This window comes from Colius striatus, chromosome 5 (genome assembly GCF_028858725.1).
Source record: "Colius striatus isolate bColStr4 chromosome 5, bColStr4.1.hap1, whole genome shotgun sequence".
NCBI classification, from domain to species: Eukaryota; Metazoa; Chordata; class Aves; order Coliiformes; family Coliidae; genus Colius; species Colius striatus.
In genome coordinates, this window is record NC_084763.1 from 50,234,447 (window position 1) to 50,258,951 (window position 24,505).

At 40.3% G+C, this 24,505-nt stretch overlaps 1 protein-coding gene across 1 annotated transcript; it reads right to left on the reverse strand.

The window, feature by feature from the left end:
* Positions 1–3,960: 3,960 nt before the first annotated feature.
* RAB18 (RAB18, member RAS oncogene family) lies at positions 3,961–18,887 on the reverse strand. Its single transcript, XM_061997044.1, has 7 exons — positions 18,731–18,887; positions 16,013–16,068; positions 11,382–11,443; positions 9,744–9,816; positions 6,818–6,936; positions 6,674–6,740; positions 3,961–5,202 (listed from the first exon to the last, which is right to left on the reverse strand). Exons 1-7 carry the CDS (start codon positions 18,796–18,798, stop codon positions 5,024–5,026), a joined length of 624 nt encoding a protein of 207 aa, XP_061853028.1. The 5' UTR covers positions 18,799–18,887; the 3' UTR covers positions 3,961–5,023.
* Positions 18,888–24,505: the final 5,618 nt, after the last annotated feature.

Consider the following 24,505-nt stretch of genomic DNA (forward strand, 5'->3'; position numbering starts at 1 on the left):
TGGATGACACCTGCTCACAGGTTTTGTATCTTTGGCACACCTAACCTGAATTAAAAGAATTCATTATGTTTGAAGCTGAAGTTTAAGGGCAAAACATAATCTCTAACCAATATAAAATATTACGTTTATATAGGGGTTACACTTTTAATAAAGTATATTAATAACAAAGCACATGTGATAATTGTATTAACAATGCTTACTATGCAAATTATATAATTTTCTATTTTGTGTGTATAATGTGGTTTAGATTAAATGTATTATATACCATTAAAACTGCCTTAACAGTTTGGGCACCTGCTACTGCTCTTTCCTGAATCCTAGTTTATGACTTTGCTCCTAAGTAGTAATGGGAAGCTCTAGCCATGTTAAAAGTTTCATGCAATCATGAGCATCTTGACAGTCACGTTCCTCAGATCACAAAGTCCAGCCAGACGAGCACTGAGTATCTGACAACCAAGCACTCATAGAATCATAGAATGGTAGGGGTTGGAAGGGACCTTTAGAGATCATCTAGTCCAATCCCCCTGCAGAAACAGCTCCACCTAGATCAGGTTGCATAGGAACACGTCCAGGTGGGTCTTGAAGACCTCCAAGGAAGGAGCCTCCACAACCCCTCTGGGCAGCCTGTGCCAGGGCTCCCTCACCTCAACAGTGAAACAGTTTTTTCTTATATTAAAGTGCAACTTTTTGTGTTCCGGTTTCATCCCATTACCCCTTGTCCTGTTGCTAGCTACTATAGAAAAAAGGGATGTCCCAATCTCCTGACACCCACCCTTTAGATATTTATAAATGTTAATAAGATCTCCCCTCAGTCTCCTCCAGACTAAACAGCCCCAGTTCCCGCAGCCTTTCCTCATATGAAAGATGTTCCAGTCCCCTGTCAAAAGACTTGTTCCCTGAACAAAGTAATTCTAGACCTGATCATACAGAGAACACTAGAAAAGCCTTCTTCCCATCATGATTTGACACTTCAAGACTTCTTCTGAGGTTTCTCAAGCTTCTAAAATAAAGAACTAGAGCCCAAGAGTTCTTGAACGTCACTAGGAATGTTGCTAGCGCTGTACATAAAATGTCCCTATATGCTGCAGAAACTAGCAGCATGAGGAAAAAACCCAACAGTAATCACCATGACCATTTTAACTCCAACAGAAAGGATCAGACATTACTCAGGCACAAGGACAAAACTTCTTAGTCTTGCATTAAAATTGGCCACAGAATGTAAGCACGCAGTAGTTTGGAAAAACATCTCCACAGTTCTTTGCCTGTATAATCCTTCATCAATTTTTAATTAAGGTGCAACAGGTACTCAAGAGCAAGGTATGTGGAAACCCTGCGAAACTTGGAATAGTTTTAATGGAGCATTTCTCATTTTCCCCAAAAGCTAATGCTGTTGGAAAGTGACCAGGAAAAACACCTTCTATTTTGCCCTTGAAGGCTCAACTAGCTCTGAGAAACCACGCAATGCTTTGTCTGGCAAGATGAAAAAGACTTGCTCACACTAGTGTTGCTTATTGACACCTTCGAGGACAGCAAGGCATTGAAAACTACTACAGGTGCTTTGACCAATACAGTACATATGGACTGGATGCAGCACCCCTGACATTTCTATCAATCCTCCAGCAGCTAAGCAGCAGTAACTTGGGCACCCTGTGTTGTGATCAGCGCAAGTTTTCTAAGTGTTTCAAAAAATACATCCAGTTTGGCCTCAATATGTAAGAATTACTATACTAAAGCATGAAGCAAGGTCATAGGATTACTGTTGTTCACCATCTATCAGGTTACTGGCAAAGAAGGAAACTGACAGAACGAAGCAGAGTGGTTACCATTGCGGTATGTGATGGCAGCAACACCAGCGGTTTCCTGAAGTTCTGCCAAGGTTGAGGAGACAGTCACTGGTATTGTTTGGGGACTTACTGAACTCAAGTTTTCATTTTGTTAAGACTTTGAGCCAGCTGTTGATCTCATCACCGCAGCAGGAGAACAGGAAAAGTGATGCTGTACTTTGGATAGAAGCCCCACTAGCAATAAAAAAACCCCTATCTTGAAATCTCCCCCAAAAGCCTGTCCTACCTCCTTTCTTAAAGCAGTGGAAGAAGAAATACAAGACAAAACAACACCACCTAGCAGTATTCTCTAAATGTAAGTTCAAGAAGATGCAACTGCTGTGCCATATTCTTCCAGGCTACTGGAAAGACCACCAGAAATCTCTGCCAGCTACAAGTACTTAATTGCTAGCCAGTACTTTTAATACTCACAACAGGGTAAAGGAACTGGAAACAACTTCAGTTCTAAGTCTTTCATGATCATGTAAGATTTCTCAGTTACCTCATACTGCTTTTGTATTTTCTTATAAAATTATCTGCCATGGAAATGGGACACATTCTCATCACGTGATGAGGAGCAAACATCTATCTCCACTATCCCTCAGCTACCTACTAAGGTAGACCAAAGGATCTCTTGTGCATTCTTCTCCAACTGCAATACTCAACATTCCACAGAGACACAAGCTTAAATCAGAATTAAGCAGAGGTTACCAAATAGCTTGCAATAGTCTCAGATATGTTTGCATTAAAGCTACAACACTGAAAGTTGGAGACAGTGCTGATAACACTGTCCTGCAAAGGGAAAAAACAACTCCTGAAAGTACGAGAACAGTATTATTTGAAACGTGTCTGCTTCCCTGACTCCCTGCAAAAAATAAGAGAAAAGGAAGGACTTTTAAAAGGAATAATGTAGCAGAAGACAAGTAATTGATGCTACATTTGCTCTTACAAATACTAGAAGCACAGGAATCTACCCCTTCAGTACAGAGTTTCTTGACAGAGCAAGGAGGAAAGAAAGTGAAACTAAGAAAAAGCCATTCCGCAGGGACAAAACCAAACATGCTTAAAACATGCAGGCAGAAAAGCTGTCAATCAGAAAACACCTGCTTTAGAAGAAAAAATTACTAACTGCTCTCATCTCATTAAATAATGTTGTTTCAGTATACTCCTCTCTCCAGAAAAATTCTACATGGAAAGAAGCTGCAAATGACTTTTTTTATTTGCAGAACAATATTCACTATTCAGGATGCCCTGCAGTCCCTCCCTTCAACAGGAGCTGTCAGGTCTGGCAAAGGCAGAGCAAAAGATGAAGCCAGGTCCCATGATAAAAGGACCTTTTGTGGGAAACTGAAAACCAAGTCTCTGCTCAACACAGGGACGCATCTAGACTCAGAGGAAAAGAAGTATGGAAATAAATTACAGGATTATGATACCTGCACAATATTACTGAAATAATACTAAAATAATTAAGTTATTCAGAGGTTTTATGCTCTTACAAGTTTCCTCTACTGCTAACCTACAAAAACAAAATCCTTTGACTTCAATGCCAACAAACAAGGTTTGCTCAGCCCACACATCCTGCATGAAACAGTAACACGGATCTAACATTTTAATACAATATGTTTGTGTCTTTAATATTAATGACATTTACATATTTAAATTACCCTACTACATTAATAACACTTTAGATACAATATTTAGTTAAAAACAGCTAGCATGGTTAAGTCTTCAAATTTGGTAAGTGTAAAACAGAACAGAAAACAAAATTTCCCTGCGAAGAATAAAGTATATTTTAACAGAAGCAGCCAAAATGTGCTGCAAAATACAGATCATGTACGCTGACATTTACACAAAACCTTGCAGTAGTAAAAGGTACTGTCATCCACTATATTTACATGCAACCGCCCAATAGTTCAGTTACTGATTGTTCTATGGTGATTATTTAAAAAACACAAAAAAAAACCCCAAACCAAACAAACAAAAACCCCAAACCCCCCCAAAACCCATGAAAACACAGCATTCCTTGTCTTGCTCTTCAGGAATCAGAAATATTTTGTCCATAAGAAATGGCCTTGTTTAAACTGTATGTGCTAGAAAACATACAACTCTACAATAGGAAGAGGTTAGAAAAGTCAAATACTGTGGAAAAAATTTATTAGTCTATACAAGTCTTCTGAAACAAACCATTGGCTTTGATACAGTAAATTCAAGTGAATACTCATTGCAGTACTATTTTTCCCATACAGAGATCAAGAAGCCTTCCAGCTTCCCATTTAGTGTCTGTGACAAAGTTTTATTTTTAAACAAGTAGCCACACAAAAGCAAAAATGTGACAGAGATCTTCACAGCCACAGTGAGCTACAGTTTGAGATCAAGTTATATTACAAACATTTCAGGAAATCAGGCATCTGTACCAAAGTGTGGAAAACTGATTCACAATGAAAGAACAAAGATGTCATTCAGACCCCTTGCCAATAATGACGACTTTCTGCAGCAAGTCTAGAGCAGATTGCATCATAAAAACCTAGAGTGCAAGAGTACTACAAATTTAGTATATAAATATCACAGGATTAAAACTCCAGTTAAGTCATCAACTGAAGTGAGGATTAAAAAGAAAAAATGGTGCCTCTCAGCTTTGCAACAGAAGCTTTCAAAGCTTCAAGAAGGTGGTGATACCCAACTGTGGCCTGTGCCAATCTGTACTTGACAGCTCTGCTGAAATACAAAGATTTGTCTAAGAACTGAAGAATCCTGCTGTTTTTAATGCTACAAAAGAACATTTACTAGAAGAGATGAAACGTAACGTTTATAGCTCCCACTGTTTTCAAGATCTGTGCACATTGTTTCAAGAGTATTTGAAAAGAAGACAAAAAATAGACAATGCAGTAACGTGTTTTAGATGGATTTGTTTAGAATAGTTACATGATGAATGTATACAGTTGTAAAATTTCTAGTGCCTTTGTCCTTGCACATTATTTATGCTACTTATAAAAACCTGAAGATTGCAAATTGGGCATGCTTACCATAACATTTTCATACTAGGAAAGCTGCAGAACATTCTTCCTACTAGTGTGTTCACTGCTATGATACAAAACAAATATGTGCAAACTGCAAGGTCCCTAAAAAGAGCATTTAATGAATTTATGTACAGAAAGATCTAACTATCTGTTTAAATACGCAAAGAATAAGCTTCCCAAAGTTTATAACATAGAACAATATCCACCACATGCTCCTCCTCCTCCATATCCTTCTTCCTTGTTTGATAACTTTACAACTCTGTTTTGGCTCTCGCTTTCCCACAGTCCAGGAGTCTGGATTATTTTTTCAACAAGTTCTTCAAAGGCACACTGTACACCATCACATGTTTTTGCACTTGCCTCTGGAGAAGGGACATGAGAAGTCAAACGTTAGCATAGCTTCCAGTAATTTGTTTAATATTTCTCTTGTAGTTAAGTCTTAACCTACAACCTGGACTTCCAGATTTTACAACACATTCCACAACAATACAGCAGTGTCAAAATTAGCAGGTATGCAGATTTCTGTTGCCACATAAGGCAGCACTCAACACATCCTGGATAGAAGAGTTTCCAAGTTGAACATCACTGGAATATATGGAGACAGCTACAGCTTTGCTTCATTTTTCTATGGAAAGCACTTCAGGAAGAAGAAACAAGAGTTCTACTAATTTAACATGCCTGATCAACTCAGCTGCTGTTCTGCACATTATTCAGAACTGCAGTATCACCATACTGTAAGAAGCAAGGATCCAAGCTGTAGGATTCTGGGTCAGTCTCCATGATACAACTCATCTGTTAAAAAGCAGTAAGGGATCTCATTTCTTCTGCAGTTAGTAGAATTCTAGGTAATTTCACTCAAGAGTCTTACTTTAGCTAAAGCCCAAGAAATTTGCTCCCAGAGTATGAGAGCCAACAGATACCATCTGAAACTGTTCAGTCCCACCAGGGCTTGCCCTGTTCTACAACAGATCCATGCAGATGCTTAGCATATGTAGCACTCAAAGACATCTATTTAGTTACACTTTAATTTTCATGTTTCTTTTCCTCTTCCCTGCACTTAACAGTTTGTGCCTCAACTTCTGTGTCCACATCTGACTGAAAGAAACATGGCAAAGTGCTAGAAAAAGGTATGTCATTAGTCAGAGATGAGGAAAGTAAGTAGAGGACATGTAAATGAACTGCTTTGCTACTGGAGTCACTGTATAAAGTAATCCCTGCTGATCCTGAAATGAAACATGTAATAAACTTATGCATTTAAAAAATAATTAAAAAATAAAATCACTTCATCACTTCAATTTACCATTTCAAGGCTTTGCCTACAAGACTCATCTCACTTTGCAGCAAGATCCAGTCATGATTAACATTAGTCAATCTCACTCACCATTTATAAGTTAATTATATTCCTACCTCTTTTACTTCCCAGTTCTAAAACAGATTTCTGTCAAGTACCAGCTCTTTTGGTATACTGAAAGCTGCACACTGGTACCAGTTTTGCCTGTTTCACTTTGCTTCTGTTACTAATTCAGCAAGTTGGCTGGAAAAACAGACAAAACCCCAAACCTAAAACAGGTTGTGTCAGGCTACAGTAAAGCCTGTATCACACCCTTAATCCTTATGAATTTCAGTATACTCATTCACAATTAGAATAGGTACCTAGACATATTTAGGGCCCATTTTTTAAAAAAGGGAATGTCTATTAGTTTTGTACCTACTGCAGCTGAGAAATATCATTAACTAGAACGTACATATAAAGACCATCAGTCCTGTGGAAGTGGTGCTTTTCATTATGTAATAAAAAACAAGTAGAAATCCCTGTAAATATCTGTAACGTACCTATGAACAACATGGAATGTTTTCTTGCAAATTTGAGACCTTCATTTCTGTCAACTTCACGGTTTTCCTACAATAAGATACAGTATTAATATGCATCATCAATCAAAATACACCAATGTATTAATGCAGTTGAACTTGGCTTACCTTATCAATCTTGTTTCCAACTAGCATTTTCACTATGTCATTCCTTGTGCAGTAAGTTTCCAGTTCATTTAACCAATTATCCAGCTTGACAAAAGTATCTCTTCTCGTGACATCATAAACTGAAAGACATTAGCACTATTATTTTCACAACATTTTTCCAAGAAATACATCTTCCCTTACAAAAGCAGCAAAAACTATGACTTTTAGAGTCAGAGAATTGAAGGACTCTCAAGGATTCCAATTTACTTACTACAGCGAGGCAATAACTAGGAAAAGCAGTTGAACATCCATCAGCTCAAATCACTGATGACACTAATGTAGAGCAATTCTGAGATTCAGTATCTACTGTTCTCATCCTTATTCACCATGAGATATCTTAGCTTACAAGCTAGAGACCATCATTCTCCAAAGAATCTTACATTTGCAGACTCCTGGTGTAGGATACTTACAAATATCATTATACAGAAGATAAGCAAAGAAGATCACAGAATCCCAGAATCTTAAGGGTTGGAAGGGACCCTGAAAGATCATCTAGTCCTGCCAGACCAGGATCATCTAGCGTATGTCACACAGGAACTCATCCAGGCTGGTTTTGAATGTCTCCAGAGAAGGAGATTCCACAATCCATTTAGGCAGTCCATTCCAGTGCTCCTTCACCCTCATAGTGAAGCAGTTTTTCCTTATGTTTCTTTGGAATCTCTTATGACTTCATGCACTGAGGTAATCACTGATAATTAAGACTTGCTTAACACCACTGCTATGCTATTGATTTAGCTAAAAAAAAAAATATATAATCAAACTGATCACAAACACCCATATACTACTGAATTGTCAGTAATTTTAGTATTTCAAACTAATTAGCATTGGTGTGGGATCTAAGTAATAAGGCACACTACAAGCAGAAAGCACAGACAAAAAGCAAACATTGTTAAACGGAAAATCCGCTACTCAGCAGCTATCTAACAGCTATCATTGAGGTATGAAAGTATTTGTACTTCATTTCAATCAAATCTACAGCTTGGCTTGCATCAACAATCTTATTTTTAAGAAGTTGTTTAACAAAGAAATAGCCAGGAGAAGGTTATTCAACAGAAGAATTTTCTAGCTCCCAAACAGGAGCTTATTTTTGCAGCTTTCAACAGCAAGTGGAAAGTTCAGTGCCAGCAACTGAATGACTTGACAAAACATGCCTTGATAGCATCTTCCTATAGCAAGAAGATCATGCAACTCAGACTTGAGAAATAGTACATATGAAACAAAACCTATCACAAAGTATCATGATAGAGTTATTCCAAGTTACTGAACTGTATATACAATATCTTACCAAGAAGCTCTCAAGTCAGACAACTTCCCAAAAAAAAAAAAATCATCTTACTTCTCTGCCCTTGCTTTAGTTAGCCCTTCACTTCCAGCAGTGCAGCAGAACTTCATAGCTCAAGGTCTATGTTAAGAGGTTTCCATGTATGAAAGAAAAGCAACAGAGTCTTCACTGTGACATTGTAACCATGAGGTTTGGCTCATAAGTTTGCAGATGACACCAAGCTCGGTGGAAGTGCCAATCTGCTTAAGAGTAGGGAAGCTTTATAGAGAGATCTGGATAGGCTGGATTGATTGGTCAAGCTCAATTCCATGAGTTTCAATAAGGTCAAGTGCCAGGTCCTGCACTTGGGTCATAACAAATCCCAGCAGTGCTACAGGCTTGGGGAGAAGTGGCTGGAAAGCTGCCAGGCAGAGAGGGACCTGGGAGTGCTGATTGACTGTCTGAACATGAGCCACCAGTGTGCTCAGGTTGGCAAGAAGGTCAATGGCATCCTGCCCTGTATTCCCTTGTTTTCTGCTTTGGTGAAGCCACACCTAGAATACTGCCTCCAGTTCTGGACACCTCTCTAAAAAAGGACACTGAGGTGCTAGAGAGGATACAGAGGTGAGCTGTCAAGCTAGTAAAGGATTTGCAGTACATCTCCTATAAGGAACAGCTGAGAGATCTGGGGCTGTTTAGTCTGGAGAAAAGAAGGCTCGGGAGACTACCTGAAAGGAAGTTGTAGCAAGGTGAGGGTCAGTCTGTTCTCCCTAGTAACAAGCAATAGAACAAGAGGAAATGGCCTCAAGTTGCACCAGGGGAGGTTCAGGCTGGATATGAGGAGGAATTTCTTTAGTGAAAAGGTTGGCAGGCATTGGGACAGGCTGCCCAGGGAGGTGCTGGAGTCACCGTCCCTGGAGGGGTTTAAGAGATTGGGTGGATGTTGCACTTAGGGAAAGGGTCTAGTGGTTGACAGGGCTGGAACAAACGCGGGACTCAATGATCTTAAAGGTCCCTTCCAGCTGGAACAATTCTATGATTCTATGACACAGACTGATGATTTTTATGCTCCCAGATAGCCTTTTCTAAGTGATTCTGGCTGTGTAACATTCCACTAGTAAGGAGATGCAAACAGCAAAAAAAATTCCCACCCAGACTTCATAGTATTTATATCCATTTCATTAGGAAAAGAGAACAGGAAGAAGAAAAATAGAAGGTTGTATACACACTGATACAGAAAGAATACACTGAGAAGAGAAAAACTGTTATTGTTTTTTTCACTCTGGCCTATAGTAAACACAGGCAAAAACCAAAAGTAATAAATAGAAGGCAAATTCCTGGTTGTACAGGGCCAGCTCCAAGTTATCCCTTCAAATAGCAGTAGCTTTTAATCTCAAAAAAACCCACAAACTGTGGTTCTCAGGACAGTGAGACTGACTACACAAGAAAAGTCAGACATCAAATTTGAGATTATTTTATATACAAGTTGTTCAACATAGTTGTAATGATTTTTAAGGTCAATTATATATTATTGAAAGGCTATATGGGTATAGGAGTTATATATACAACTCCAATGCATATGAAAACCACAAACTTATTCAAAATAGCATGCAAAGCTATACTTACCTAGGATAACACCTTGTGCACCTCTATAGTAACTAGGAGTCAATGTTCTGAACCGCTCCTGACCTGCAGTATCCTAAAAAGCCGTTCAGAAAGTTTCATTAGCCAGAAATTAAGCAAAATCTAGTTTACCTCTGCTTATAATGAAGATAGAAAATAAAGTTCAAAGTATATTCAACAAGGACTGTAACACATGGCAACAAAACTGGTTCCCTCACATCAATTAAATTTGGTTCAGTGTCAGGGTAAATGCATTTAACATGCTACGGCATAGCAGAAGCAGAAGAGAGGTTTTTCTGGTTTTAAGTAAAGTTGAATTGATATCCTCAAATTTGAAGTGTCAACAGCTATGCAAAACACCAAATATTTGAATGGTGTTTTCTTATTAGATGTTAAATTATAGTGCACACTCATTGCAGACTTTATCCATAGAATATTTAAATAACATGATCGAAGATACTCTGGATACTCTGGATGATCCAAACGCTCTGCATTCAAAACAGTTCCCTGACAAAGAACCTGAATAACTGAACTGGACTTCAAACAAATCATTCAGTCAACCCCACACATTTGAAACTAGTCTTGCGTCATGATACATCTTCACAAGCTTTTCTTTTCACGTTTAAATTACAATTATCTCTTCATTTATTGTAGTGATTAGTACTGTCACACTAAGACACATATTCTGCTTGTTAGTTGAGATGTGAAACACCTGAAAACATCAGAAATACTGCCGTATGTAGATCACATTCCACTACTACATTCAAAGAAAGTAAAGGCCGGGTATCTTGCTTATATGAGAAACAAGGTTTTATTCTTGCCTACTACAAGAAGTCACAATTGGACCTAAATATTCAAAATGGGCTTTAACTCACTGAAGCGTGAAGGCTGGTTTGCAGAACGGAGAACGTTTAAAAAAACCTTGGAAGTATTTGCTCCTTCTTCACTTGCCATGAATTTAGAAGTTCTACCTTTAACTAGAGTAGATGTTGAACACTTTAAGGCTAAGATTACAAACATGGCTTCCTCTTTCAGCTTCACCTGCTACAAATAGCACTGACTTTGAGCCTATAAAAGTCTTTGTATGAGGGATGTGAAGCTTTTAGGCCAAAATTTGTTTTGCAAGGTAACATCTGAGCATAAATTGAGTGTGCAAGAGTAATTCCTAACCCATTCATACACTACTAAATTTGGCCTAGAACGTTTAGGTTAAATAGTACATCCTTTTAAAACCTGTTAAGTACAGACAACAACAATGTACATAAGCAAGTCTCAGATTAGTGATGGCTAACTCTTTAGAAGTTAAACAACGAACTACTCATTAAAAACAATCTGGGATTGGCCACATTCATTTTTCTACACAGTCTGATTGATTTTGTCCCATTTTATTCCTCCTTTTCTTTACTCTTATGCCAACCAGACCTGGAATCAGTGCTGAATAAGCTCATAGGCAATAGAATTGCCTCATTAGCCAGTTGTCCCACAGCTCCTTCCTCCTTCTGAATGGTTCAGTATTAATTACCCACTCCTCCAAACCACCTTCTCTTCATACAGAATCTTCTTCTATTTAATCTACATATTATACAAGTGATCCTATTTCTAAAGTAAAGCAATACATTTAGGAACTCAAGAGAGACTTACCCATATTGCCAGTTTAGCTTTGTTTCCATCAACTGAAATGGTTTTCACTTTGAAGTCCACACCTAGGGGAGGAAAAATATTTTAGTTCTTTAAACATACTACAGCTATTTTTGAAAAGAGAAAGTAAAGAGAAAAGAAAAAACAACAACTCAGAAAACAGGTTGTCCTTTGACAGGAGCAGGAAGAGACATTTCAATGGCTATTTACAAACCTTGCTCAAAACTCAAGGTTTTGTTGTAGACAGGCTTTTGCAAAACATCAGGGACTCACCCATTCTACCCTCAGTGACCAACAAAAGAACCCAGACAATATGGCAACAACTTTTATTCTACTGGACCACAGCTTCAGCTCACTAATGTTCCCTAAAGTGTCAAGTGACTGTCAGCCTACATTCTGCACTGAAAGAAGCACACACTACCTCATGCAAAATTTTGCCAAAGTACAAATTACTTTAGCAGTAATTGAACAGAAATCTGTTTTTTTTCAGATTAACTTAATATAACATCCCATGCCATGTACAAGGATGGTACATTACTCCAGAGTTATGTTCACACAAAAAAACAGTCACTATTAACTTTGATTTAAAAACATAGTTTAAAAACTTTGTAGTTCCTAGAACTTGACCTAGTTCATAGAAGACTGCTACACTAGCAAGTAGACTCAAATTCATACTGAAGAACATCCTGTACTGCCATTTTTTTCAGCACTTAGCAGTAACTTTTAGACTAATAGAATCTGTTTCTCTCCCTAAACTGTAAAATCACCATTGCTCAGCCAGGATGTCAAACAGCTCACAGCATGTTCCTTATCCATTAGCCTGACATCAAAATCTGTAACTGCAGATATTACAAGTCTATCAGATAGTTTTGATTTGCTGCATTAAGTATGTCATAGTAATTTCAAGGAGGAAAACATTTTATTTAAGACAAACATATGACATGGATTTTGAAGCCACAATATCTTTCTCCCATTCAGTAGATTCAGTATCTTGTGCCTGCACAGTTCTGCAATTTTCACTTAATGGAAAATACATACACACATTTATGCTAGTCTTGCTGCTGCTTAGTATTAAAAGATGATGCTTTAAATTCTGCATGAGCAATGCAAGTAAATTAAAAAACTAAAATAGGGAACCAACCCCATGTGTTATAGATAGATTACTGACAAGTAAAAGTATGAAAATTAACTAACAGCACCCCAAAATATATACTTTGAAGTGATCAAGACATGTCAAATATAATTCTAGCAAACAAAAGAACTCACCTCATCCAAGAGCCAGTTAACAAAAAGAAATCTCCAAAGTAACAAGGATTTTTATTATCAATCTGCCACAAGAAAGAACAAGTAGAAAAAATTCCAGGCTCAAGACAATCTTGCTAAATTGAACAAACAGGGTACTTATGTTCCCTAAATTCAGAACAGACATGTTTGTGTGACAGGTGTCAGGTCTGAGTGCAAGAGCAGTATTTCTACCCTTGACAAAATCAAGCTGTCAGTACCTTCCACCACGTCTCAGAAGGGAACCAAAAACAAGCCAGTGCTGCTAAGCTGTACTCCGCTGCATGTTGACACCTACCACTTCAGTGCTACGCACTAAAGCATTATGGACTCAGGGCCTACGAGGAAGAGCTCTGTCACTTTTTTGCTGCTCTCATATTCAGGCCAGTAGGCCATGCTGTATTTACACAAAATGCAAAATCAACTAGGGCTTATTATTTGTGTTGTAGGTAACTGATCAAGTTGGACAGCTTAAACTTGGAAGACTCTCAAGTGCAAGGAACGCTAAAAAGTTAAGAGACATCAGATCTCCGCAATACACTACTTACGAAATAGGGATTGCACTGAACACTTATCTAGAATCTCTCATAAAAAGAGCAAGCAAGTGAAGACATGCCTGAGCAGTGAGGACAACCGAAAATACTGGGGTATATATAGTCTGGGAGGATCCACGTGATGCAGCCCAGTGTCCAAGTTAGCCCCAAGAGAATGCAAGCAATCTACTAAATTGAGTAAAACATGGTTAATCCAAATGAAGCCACCAAAGTCAAAATATTTGTTCAAGGCAGATTATTCTTCCAATAATACCACAGGATCATTACAAAATTCCAAAAAATAAAAAAACAGAAAACCACATAAACAACAGTTTAGGGTTTCATTTAAATTGCACACAGCAGGGCTATGCAAGCTACAAATGTAAGATACATCTCAAAAGGTCACTGTAAGGGACCAGTTGTGCTGTAGCCAAGGCTTTCCCCAGAGTTGTGGTTTTGTGTGCAGTTGGTTTTGTTGTTTAAAAAAAAAAAAATATAGCATGTTATCCCTTCATTTTCTGATACAAGAAAATATAATCACTTTAAACATTTCAGCTGTCAGTATGTAGATGTCATTATTTGTAGTCAATTGAGTCATTTTGCAAAAGCACCATATTTTGTTGTCCCAACAGGAAAGACTTAAAATTATTTAAAAACTTTTTCTATACCTCTACTAAAATCAAAACAGTGTTTTACCAGCACAAAAAGTAATGCAGGTTAAGATTCACAAAGTGGTTTGGCATTTAATCACCTTGTGAGTACCCGAATTTGGCATCTAGGCTCTGTTGTCATGCAGCAGAAAACAGTTTTCTCCAAGTACTTCATCATGAACAACAAATCCTGCCCTGAATTTAAAGCTGACCTATTACTTCTTAGCAATGCATTCACCAGAAAAATGGCAACATCACAGCGTCGTCGTTCAAAAAACAAGAAAACAAAAGTAAAACCCAGATTCTGTTTCACTTCCACCTAAGCTGAAAAAAAAACCTGAAAGAAAACAATCTGCTATCCACCCTGAGTGCTCCACACATAATGTTACACCCCTTTTACAGCTGGGGTCACAGTAGCTCTACTGCACACTACCACAGACATCAGCCTTGAGAGGCCTAACAGCTAGGGCAACCTAGGCCAGCATTTGCTCAGTCTCTAGAAACTTCCTTTTCCTGCTAAATTAGCATGTTCATTTTGGATTAGTGTATTTCTTTCAGAATTGAAACTCTGCTTGAAGTAACTTGAGTATTATGAGCACAACTTGAGTATTCTTCCTTCTTTCCCGTATCAGAAAGAGAGCAGGATAAGAACTGCCAGTAGATCCTACTACTGGCAGGGTAGCATCTGCCAGTAGTAAATCTTAAGTTGTGGCTATTTAACAGCCAACAATTTGCTACCAGACATGCTGTTGTACATTTTGACAAATCCCAACAAGAATTACCAGGAAATAATTCCTTAGTTTCTCAAGTAGTGCACCGATGCCAGTTTTTAATCATTGGTAAGAGAGTATTATGTATGAGTAGTAGATGAAAAAAACCTCACATTAACAAACAAACAAAAAACAACAATAAAGATGCCCATACTGAGACCAAACTAGTCTATCAGTATCCAAAACACAATGGAAGTAGAAGTAGCTATTCTGCACTGACTTCCCAACCCATATGACGTAATGTGAGTAACATGATTATTTGAAGTATATGCAGTTCCAAAACTATTTAGATTAGAATACAAGATTGTCAGGTTCACCACCTGGTCTGTTCCATTCCTATCTACCCTATCCTCCCTGTTGGACTGAGGTGAAACTACTTGTACAAGTTCAATTTTTACGATCTTACTTACATTAATTACCAATTTCTTTAACCACACAGAGACGCCTTTGTTTACCAACAGCAGAACTCTAAGAAACAATTTGATACGAGCCCCTTTCCAGAGCTTTTCCTACAGATAGTAAAAAATCCAATTGAAATGCATGGTATGGAGAAGTAATCTCTGTTTTCCACTACTTCAGTTATTAATTTGGTGCAGAGCTGCATCACAATATTACGATTTTTAATTTCATTTTCATACATAGTATATCCCACATTCTGGGTCACCTTCCTCCAACACAACTGACCGCTGTTGGTAGGTATCACACCAACACAGCAATGATATATAACTGCTTTTTTCCCCAGCAGCTCTAGATTGTCAGCTTTCTTTTATTTTTCCTCAAGAGTCTAGCTGTCAAGGAATTGATTGCTAAGTAGGACAGAAAAAGTCACATTGCAATTTCTTCCCCATGGAGGACAAGCAGAAGTCATGCAGAGCCCTGTGCACTCTAGTATTGGCAGCAGTTGCAAGTTTGCATCCCCTACTAAAGGGATGTCTTAAGATACCAAATATCATATTACATAGAACACGAGTACTAGATAGAGATGTCACTATCCAAACAACTGAATCTTGCCCAGAAAATCAACAGGAGACATAACAGTAGCGTTTTTACATTTCCATTTTAGCCTGAAATGCTGGCAACCATAGAACTGCAGCTTTTTCCTCTAGAGCTGTTCACTGCCCAGACCTACAACTTCCATCTTCACGGTGAAGGGTGACATTTTTATCTGTTTTCCTAGCCAAGGATATATTTTTTGCATAAAGGGGACAAACTACAGGCCAGTACAGTCAATGTTCTACACCCATGAGTGCTGCATGCTAAAACTGCATCCACATCATTCTTTCCTTATAAAGAAGCAGACATGTCTGAACTTCACTACCAGTCAGGCAAGTCTGAACAAACTACAGTTTAGTACTGAAGTTGGTACAAATTTTTGTAAGGTATCATCAGCACATACTCACCAATCGTTGCTGCAAGTTCTGGGTCGAATGTATCATCTGTGAACCGCAGCAGAAGGCTGATGGGGAAGGAAGAAAGAGTTACTATTATTGCAGTATGTTCATAGCTTGCCAGAAGCCTAAACATTACATGGCTGAAAGTAACAGCAAGATCACAGAGCTAAATAAAAGCCCATCTTGTTTTTCCGTAATTGCTCTCCTACAAAGAAGTGAACATGAAAATAATTGTGGTGGTTTAAGCCTGGTTGGCAATGAAGCACAACATAGTTGCTCCCTCATCCCCTTCTTACACCCCCACAGCAATAATACAGTAGACAGAAGAGCTAGAAGAGTCCAAGCCTCTTCTCTCTATTACTGACTATGCATCTTTGCAATGTACCACACAAACTGTCAAATCAGTTGCCTGAACAGTCACATTGTCTGCCTCTCAAAGTGTTTTACTTCTATCTTTCTCTATTTCTGTTCTCCCATGTTTCAGTCCTAAAGAAAGACTTTTTTTAGTTTCATATTGTGTCACACAGTATTTCTGTAAGCTTGAGAAGAAAGTAAGTCATAACTCCTTGAACTGGACAGACAGCAGAACAGTAAGAACTATCCCCAACAGAAAAAAAGAAATGCATCTTAAGAGCAAAATTTCCTCACCAATGTTTTATGATTTTATACCTTTTTTGTACACAATGACTTTCATACACACAACACTTCTCCCTATCTGAATTGGTATGTTTGCTACCAAAGGAAGAGCAGCTACAACTAATATTTACCAAGCACATCATGCTACGGTAGCATGGTCTCTCAAAGAAGTGCCCATAACACCACTGTTTTTGTGCCAGATGTAAACATTTTTGCAAGAGAAAGATTTTCAGCAAAAAAGTTTCTAAAAACCACCAGTCTTGGGCATTTGTGGCAAGTGTATATTACCATGTGGCAGACAGCTGTTCGCTATGACTGACAGCTTCTATTTATTTCCAGGCTAGAGAAGCAAAACAAAGCCCTATTTATGTTTTGGTCTCCCTCTCCATTTTTTTTCTCCTCTTTTCTCTTTTTGCATGTGAATTTAGCAGCCAAGTCTTTTTTAGCAATTGGACACAGTCCTGCACTTACAGAAAAGTGACTACTGAAACCGCTTTACAAGTCTGGGTGACAGCTCTGAAGTTAACCATGGACCAATCTTTTTTTTCCTAACTCCAAAACCAAACTGTAGCTTTATTTACCAAAGACTAACTAAAATAAATTTCTAAAAATGATGACACATACAGGTGCCTTTAGACAGTTGTATCAGGATGCTATTGAGAAGTAGCATTTCTCAGTCACAACCAAAAACATTTTCACCCAAAACAGACAAAATCTGGAATCCTTATTCAGAATGAAGACATTGGTTTGCAAATCTTGAGTCAAGTACAGCCAACTCCTACTTTTCTCACCTTTCTTTCATATGCAGATATCCTATTCTACAAAGTACAGCCCTCTGACAGGGACTAGGTTTAAGACAGCATTTGGTTCAGAAGTGAGGACTCCAATCCCTTACTACATAATGTTAACATAAGTTTAATATCTGACCTTTCCTAGTCAAGTAATGTGACACAAATTCAGGAAAAGTTCAATATTAAGATCTTGTACCTGAGAAACTGTAGCATTATCATTTCATAGCAGCTTCGTTTCCTCTACATAAAGCCTCTTTGAACAACTTTTCTGATGTTAATAAATATACAAGTAGGTATATAAAAGCACTGCGCATACTATCTGTCTCAGGAAAAAATCTTCCATATGGCTACACATAAAAGATATGACCTCAACTAAAAGAAATTTGCTCACATCATGTCTGTCACCAGAGGCCTACTATCAAGTCAGTACATAACTCAAAGGAGGGACTGACGGATAGACTTGAAACAAGTATGGGTTTTGGGTTTTTTTCCCATAAATAACTTGTATGTTATTTAAGGTCATGGTAGAAGACTCAGATTACTGCCATAACATTCATAAAAACATAAAATTCAACATGACTAGTACAGGACATCCTCAGGTGCCCTCCTGCACTTAAGAATCAACTTCTTTTATTAAAATCTATGGCACAACCAAAAAAAAGTTAAAGAAAAAAAAACACTGAAAGACAAAAATGGTAACTGAGACAAATGCCACGTAAATGGCCTAGGATGGGTATAAGAATGAGTATAATTAGCAGAAAAATCAGTTGGCAGAAGTACTGCCCTGCCTACCTTATAGGAACCTGTCCATCCCCTGGGTCATTTGAGACTCCACATGCACATACTACAGACTAGATTAACCCCCAACCCCCAGGAAGATGTACCAGCACACCCATTTTCCTAGGACACAGAGCTGCACAGGACATAGGGAGGCCCAGCTGCCCCTGGCCAGGTTGGCAGCGGTCTGCCTCGTCTCGGTTTCCAACTGTCCAACTAGGTCAAGCAGACACCAGCAATCTCCTCCCCGCGGAGGGGCCAGCGGCTGAGGGAGGGCTGCGGCCGACGCTGGCGGCCCCGAGCAAGGGCAGTCTGTGGCCTGCAGAACAGCTGGCCGAAGAGGGGCGATAAAACCCCCTCCCGCCGCGCCAGGCCCTCCGCAGGGCAGGCCGCGCCCCGGCCGGGCGGCCGCTGAGGCAGAGGTGGGGTTGTCCAACGCGGCGCCGCGGAGGCCTAGGCCGGGCCCGACTGGGGCCTCGCGTCGTCACTGGGGAAAGCCGGGGGTAGGCGGACGCCCCCTCACCTGGATTTGCCGACACCGCTCTCGCCGATGATGAGGATCTTCAGGGTTGTCAACACGTCCTCGTCCATCCCGCCAGCGAGCCCGGCCCGACCCCGACGGCCGCTCCCTGCGCAGGCTGCGGCCGCACCGCCTGCGCCTGCGCACCCCGCCGCCCCTTGCGCGCCCCCGCGCCGCCCGCCCCGCGCATGCGCCCCGGCCGGCGGAGGCGCAGGTAACCGCGGCCGGCCCTGCAGAGGGCGCATGCGCGGCGGCCGTTGTTTACCGCGGGAGGGGCGGTCGGCCCGCCCTGGGGCGCGGGCCCGTGCGGGGCGCTCTCGGCTCGGCTGCTGCGCGGGCGCCGCGGCGTGCGGTGTCTGCGGGCGGCACGCATCGGGATGGGTGGAGAAGAGAGGCGGGGTAACATGGCAGAGGGGCAGGAGGAAGCTGCAGCTGCAGGATGGTCGCTAGCCAGCTCCCTGTGCGGGAGCGGAGCAAACAGCCACACCGCGAGGTGCGGAACAGCTCGTCGGCAGCGCACTGACAAAAAAAGGGGCTCGTTTGGTCACAAACCCCCTTATGTCCAGCGGCGTAGGCGACTTGATACGTGACATTGTATAATTTTATGTCAGCAAAATCCTCGGTTCTGCATTAAAAGCTCGCAGTGTTTTTCCAAAACAGATTCCAAGTAGAAAGCCTCTTTATAACCACTTCAGCTAACCTGCTATTATGGCATGAATCTGCTTCTGACCGTGTTTAAGCAAGTGCAACTCACAAGTGCATGTCTGTCATGGGTCTGAAACTGTCCTTGGTTGGCACTGTGATCAGTCCTTGGGACAGCTAAGCATCTCCAAAGGCTGACCCTGGTGCACACATAAATGGCTTTAAGGCATTTCTATGGTCCCCTTCAGAATGAAAGAGATTTTTTTTTCGTGGGAATACTGGTTGCAGAGGGCACAGTTCTTCTGCAGAGTCCTGATTTTGCTGGGCAAGTTGCCTTCAACTGAGTTAGAGTCAACACAGTAACTGTTCTTATGTGTTTGTGCAGTAAACATCTCTGGTGCCTCACTCCTTCCGCTTTCAGGATCTGCTCTCCTGCCTCTTTTAGCTCAGAAAATTAACTCCCAGGATGAGTACAATAACAATAATTATTCTATTACATTATGGAGGCATATTCTGTAATTAAACATGTGCAAATGGTTGGCTGTATTTATACCAGGGCTGTGCCTGTTTATTAGTAATAATCTGAGATTTGTTGACTTAGTTTTCATGGTTTGGCTTTGCAGTCATACAAGAAAACAGTATGTCTGTGCTCTGTAGTTTTTGCTGGAGTCTACAGGATCTATGGGGTCTTAGCATGGATCAAAGTGAGAATTTTAATTTGGAAGGTGGAGTCAAACAGCAAAATAGTCTACTAAGGATACTGAATCCCTTGAAGTCAGGAGTATTGGTATTCTGGGATTTGATTTTTTCCCATTGTATCCATAGAATCAAACTATTCAATATGGATACTAGTCCTGATTCAGATTGTAACTCTATACCTCACTCAGAATAAAGAGCTGGCCATGATAGCATCTTGATCTTCAACTTTAATGATGAGCAGATGCAAGAAAGGAGGCAAAACCTGCCCTAAATGAACAGTCATTGGGAGTCCTTAGTTACTTCTGACAACTAACTCAATCCCTTTCTTTAAGAAGGCTGGAGGATTGTTTTCCATTTATCATTTACTCTCCCATTTGATCCCAACCTCAGATGTGGGAAGGTCAAGCTGTAAGAGTGTTGTTAGCCCTCCCTGATAATTAGTCTCTCCAGAACAACTCTGGAGATCTTTTGACTGCAAGATTTTTATGCTATACTGTTTCCTCTTGATTTATTCTTGGTGATCTCTGAATTTCTGACAGAGCAGCACCAAGTCGATCAACTTACCTGCATATAATATTTGTAAATAATTTTCTACTTTCCTTATTCTTCACACACTGCTAAGGGAAGCAGTCTGATGGTAGAAAACTAGCATAACTGGTTCCAAGGCAACTCCCTGTCACATATGGAGATGTCTGTGTATGTAAAGAGAGGAAATTTGCGCTGCAGCGTTTCCCCTCGTGCCTTTATAAAAGCCTTGTGTGAAGGCTACTTGGTGCCTGGCCTGATACAGGACTCAGAAGTAGAAAAATGTCATCTATATCTCAGCTAGTGCAAATGTACGTAATCAGTGTTCCTGAGATTTTAGTGACATAAGGACCAGGACAAAGAAGGGAAAACATCTTAATGATAGCATCAAAATTCCCTGTCAACTCTGTCAGAGGCTTGATTATGTCCTTAAGCATGAAAACAGGCCATTGGGACTGAGTAACTGATTGCCTTTCTCAAAAGGCGGAGAGTTATTTACAAGCCCTCCCCAACCAGCAGGTTGTGATGTGTAATGGCTATTGCACTTCGTGTGTCCTCAGGGGACCCTAGCCCAGTGACACAGTGCAGGGCCCTTAGGCAGCCACTGAGAGCAAGTAAAGGCTGGAAGGACCTCCATCCAGCTCTTACTGCTGAAGTAGCTGCAGTGTAACCTTAGCAACAGAGATATATCAGTAATGAGTCAGCAAGGTGAAAGACAACCTGGAATAAACAACAAAGTGCTTCCTCTGTCTCATTCTGTGTCTGAAAGACACCAGGGAGCCTTTGGTAAATTCACTTGAACATTCTGCCTTAGCTTTCACAACTTCAGCCTGGTGCTATAGAAGACTGCAGAAACAGGGAGGGCTGATACACCAAGGAATCTAAAGGTTTGTGTTTTCCCTGCCAGCACATCCTAGTTTGGCATGAGCGATGAAATTCGTGATGGGAACTACATAACTGCATGGCTTCCCTCTTATCTCTCCCTTCACCAGTGCCATCACAAGTAAAAAGAGACCTTGAAATGTATAGGTTCAGTTGCTTAGGTACACTGAAGTCCCAGGAGGGTGTTCATCTCCAGGTGTCAAAGTCCTTAATTCATTGGCACTTTCAGAGGCTTTTCTCAGATATGCCAGCTAGGCACAATGTCCAGCAGAAGCTGAGAAGCTCATCCACTTCAGAGAGAAGGTGACAGCAATCTACAGGTCTCATGTTTCACAGACCTTGTCCTTTCATTTCCAGGTGTGAGGCTGACCCGTATGTTGTCGTGGGAGTGAGTCAGGAGTTACAACTCATAGTGAAACAAGCACGATTGCTAAGCTCACCAGCCCCAGCAGAAATGACACATGTACATGTGCTCATTCTTTTTTTCTTCTTCATGCAGGAATTTGCAAAGTTGGTGTGTCATGGAATTCAGGGAGGTTCCTTTTCTGTCTGACACAGTCAGCACATTCACATGATTTCACATTCAGCAAATAATGGCAAGGAGCAGAGTACTGCAGCAATCACACTACTCGGGGAAGGATTTCTCTAGAGGCTGCACTGTGATGTAAATGATCCCGCTGTGGCTGGCCTCTTCTGAAGAATCCAGCCTGTTTTTGTGAAGCAACTACACAATAATATTTCTCTTCCACCCTCCATCAGCAGTCAGAGATGGACACTCCCATCTGTTGATCCTCTCAGTGCCTGCTTGGTTTCTGTGGGCACTAAAGGAGGTTTAAGATTGTAAGCATATTAGCTCTGGGCAATTGAAATACCCTGCTTATAGCCAACACAGTTTTAAAAATGCAATTACAAACAGCATTGGGATTGCAACAGAGAGGAAGCAGCCTGGAGAGGGGGAAGAAGAACAATAAAAATACTTGACACACCAGGTTGATATGAAGCATTTCAGTCTTAATGAAATCAAAAGTAATGCATTTCCAAAGCTTACCGTTTCCACATTGGTTCCTCAGTTTTTCAAAGGCCACTTTAGGATTTGCTTTGGACTTTTATGTTGGTGTGAGAGCTAAAGATGTGTTTTATGAATGCAATAAACTTGCTAAAGGGGACACAGCAGGCATGCATCTGTGTGCAGTACCTTTCTGCTTTAGGAAAATCTGCATTTCTCACAAGCAAGACAACTCAGGTGCTTTCTCAGAAAGCAACTGTTCTGAAAGAACCCTTCCTGTTCTCAAAGAGAGTTACCATCTCAGGGAGTGGGGAAGGGAAATCTGGAATGGAATGCTTTTGCATTTAATACAGAACATATTAATTTATCCTTCCCCGCTTGCTTTCATTGCTTACCATGGTTAATGTTGAGGGGAGAAGGGAGAGAATAACCCCTTCTCTACTGTGAGACCCTCCTAAATGTAATCCCCTCTGAAGGGATAATGTACTCCATCTAGCATTAGGTCACATGTGCCTGAAGGATTAGCTGTTAGGATGGGATGGAGTGGATTAAGTAACCTCTGTCATTAGAATCTTGCGGTTTACACAATGTTATGTGAAGCAATCCTGATAAAGCAGAGGATCTGGTGGGCAAAGGACAGAGACACAACATCAGGGCAGGGATTGCCAAGTAAGCCAAACAACAATCTCTTTAAATCTGTATCATTGGAGGAAATGCATGCAGAAATGTAAATTCAAAAGAGGGCATATCTAGTTTTATCAGGTTAGAGCAAAGTCCATCTGCCAGCAGTGAGAGTGAGTAGCTTTGCCTAGGCAGCAGGATACCAACAGGACAAGCATGTAGTGATAGTGGCCCAGAATGTTACTGTGGACCTCAGCAGTTTGTGACCCAGGGCTGTTTGATGGTGTCTTCATATGTAGCAGTTCTATTTCTCTTCATAGAAGAGAATTTCTTGTCCATGTATTTTGACGCAAAATAACATATAGAGCCTTCTGCAGCAAAGAGTTGCACAGATTAACTACATACACATCCTTATTTTTGTTTTGTACTTTCCCCTTGCTGCCTTCATTTGATTTCCCTTCTCAAATTAAGCACAACCGCAATCAACTGTTTGTTTGTTTATTCTACGTCACACATGAATTTGTAGACCTCCATCATATCCTCCCTTAGTTTTACTTTTTTATAGCCAGAGGAATCGTGATCTATTTCACCATTCCTCATACAGAAGCTATTACAGTTTTAATTATCCTGTTTTCACTTTGATGTACAGTTGCTTTCCTGCTGTATCCTTTTTCAGATGAGAAGACTCGAACTAGGCAAAGTACACAAAAAATGAGTGCCCTTGGGGCTGAGAATGAGATGTTTTCTATTTTATCTATGAGTGTATTTCTAATTAAGTGTATTTGTTTCATTGGTCACCAGTTAGCCCTGAGGTGATGTCTGCATTTTCATGTTTATGAGGGTTGGGTTTTTTTATTTAAACACTGTTTATCTATTTGAAGTCCCACTCTCATTCATTCTCATTCATTCACCCTGAGCTTTCTCTTCTCCAGGATAAATTATCTCATCTCCCTTTTTCTCTTCATATGACAGGATGAATTTCTCCCAGGATAATTACTTTTCAACTCCATATGCTGAATTTTGTCTCGCTGTTTTGCCTCTCAGTGTCTCTGTAGTACAAGATCCTTGCAACTCTTCCTCAGTCCTCATCTTCATTCCTGAATGATCCTGCAGCAGCAGAATCAAACTACTTCACCTATTATCTTCTCAATCAGAAAGGTACACAGTATATCACGGACCTCAGCATGTATCTTCTTTCTCAGTTGCCACATGTGACTCCTCACCTTCTTTAACTCCTGTCTCCTCCATCTTTGATGGGGGCTCTTGAACACCTATTGAATGCAAAGTAGAATGCATCAGCTGAATGTGGCGTTGGCTTCTCGAAGAACTCGCATTTGTGTGGGGTTAATTAACTTTACAGATGCCATTATTGTTGCATGAGTGTGGTAAAGGTAAGCGGTGGA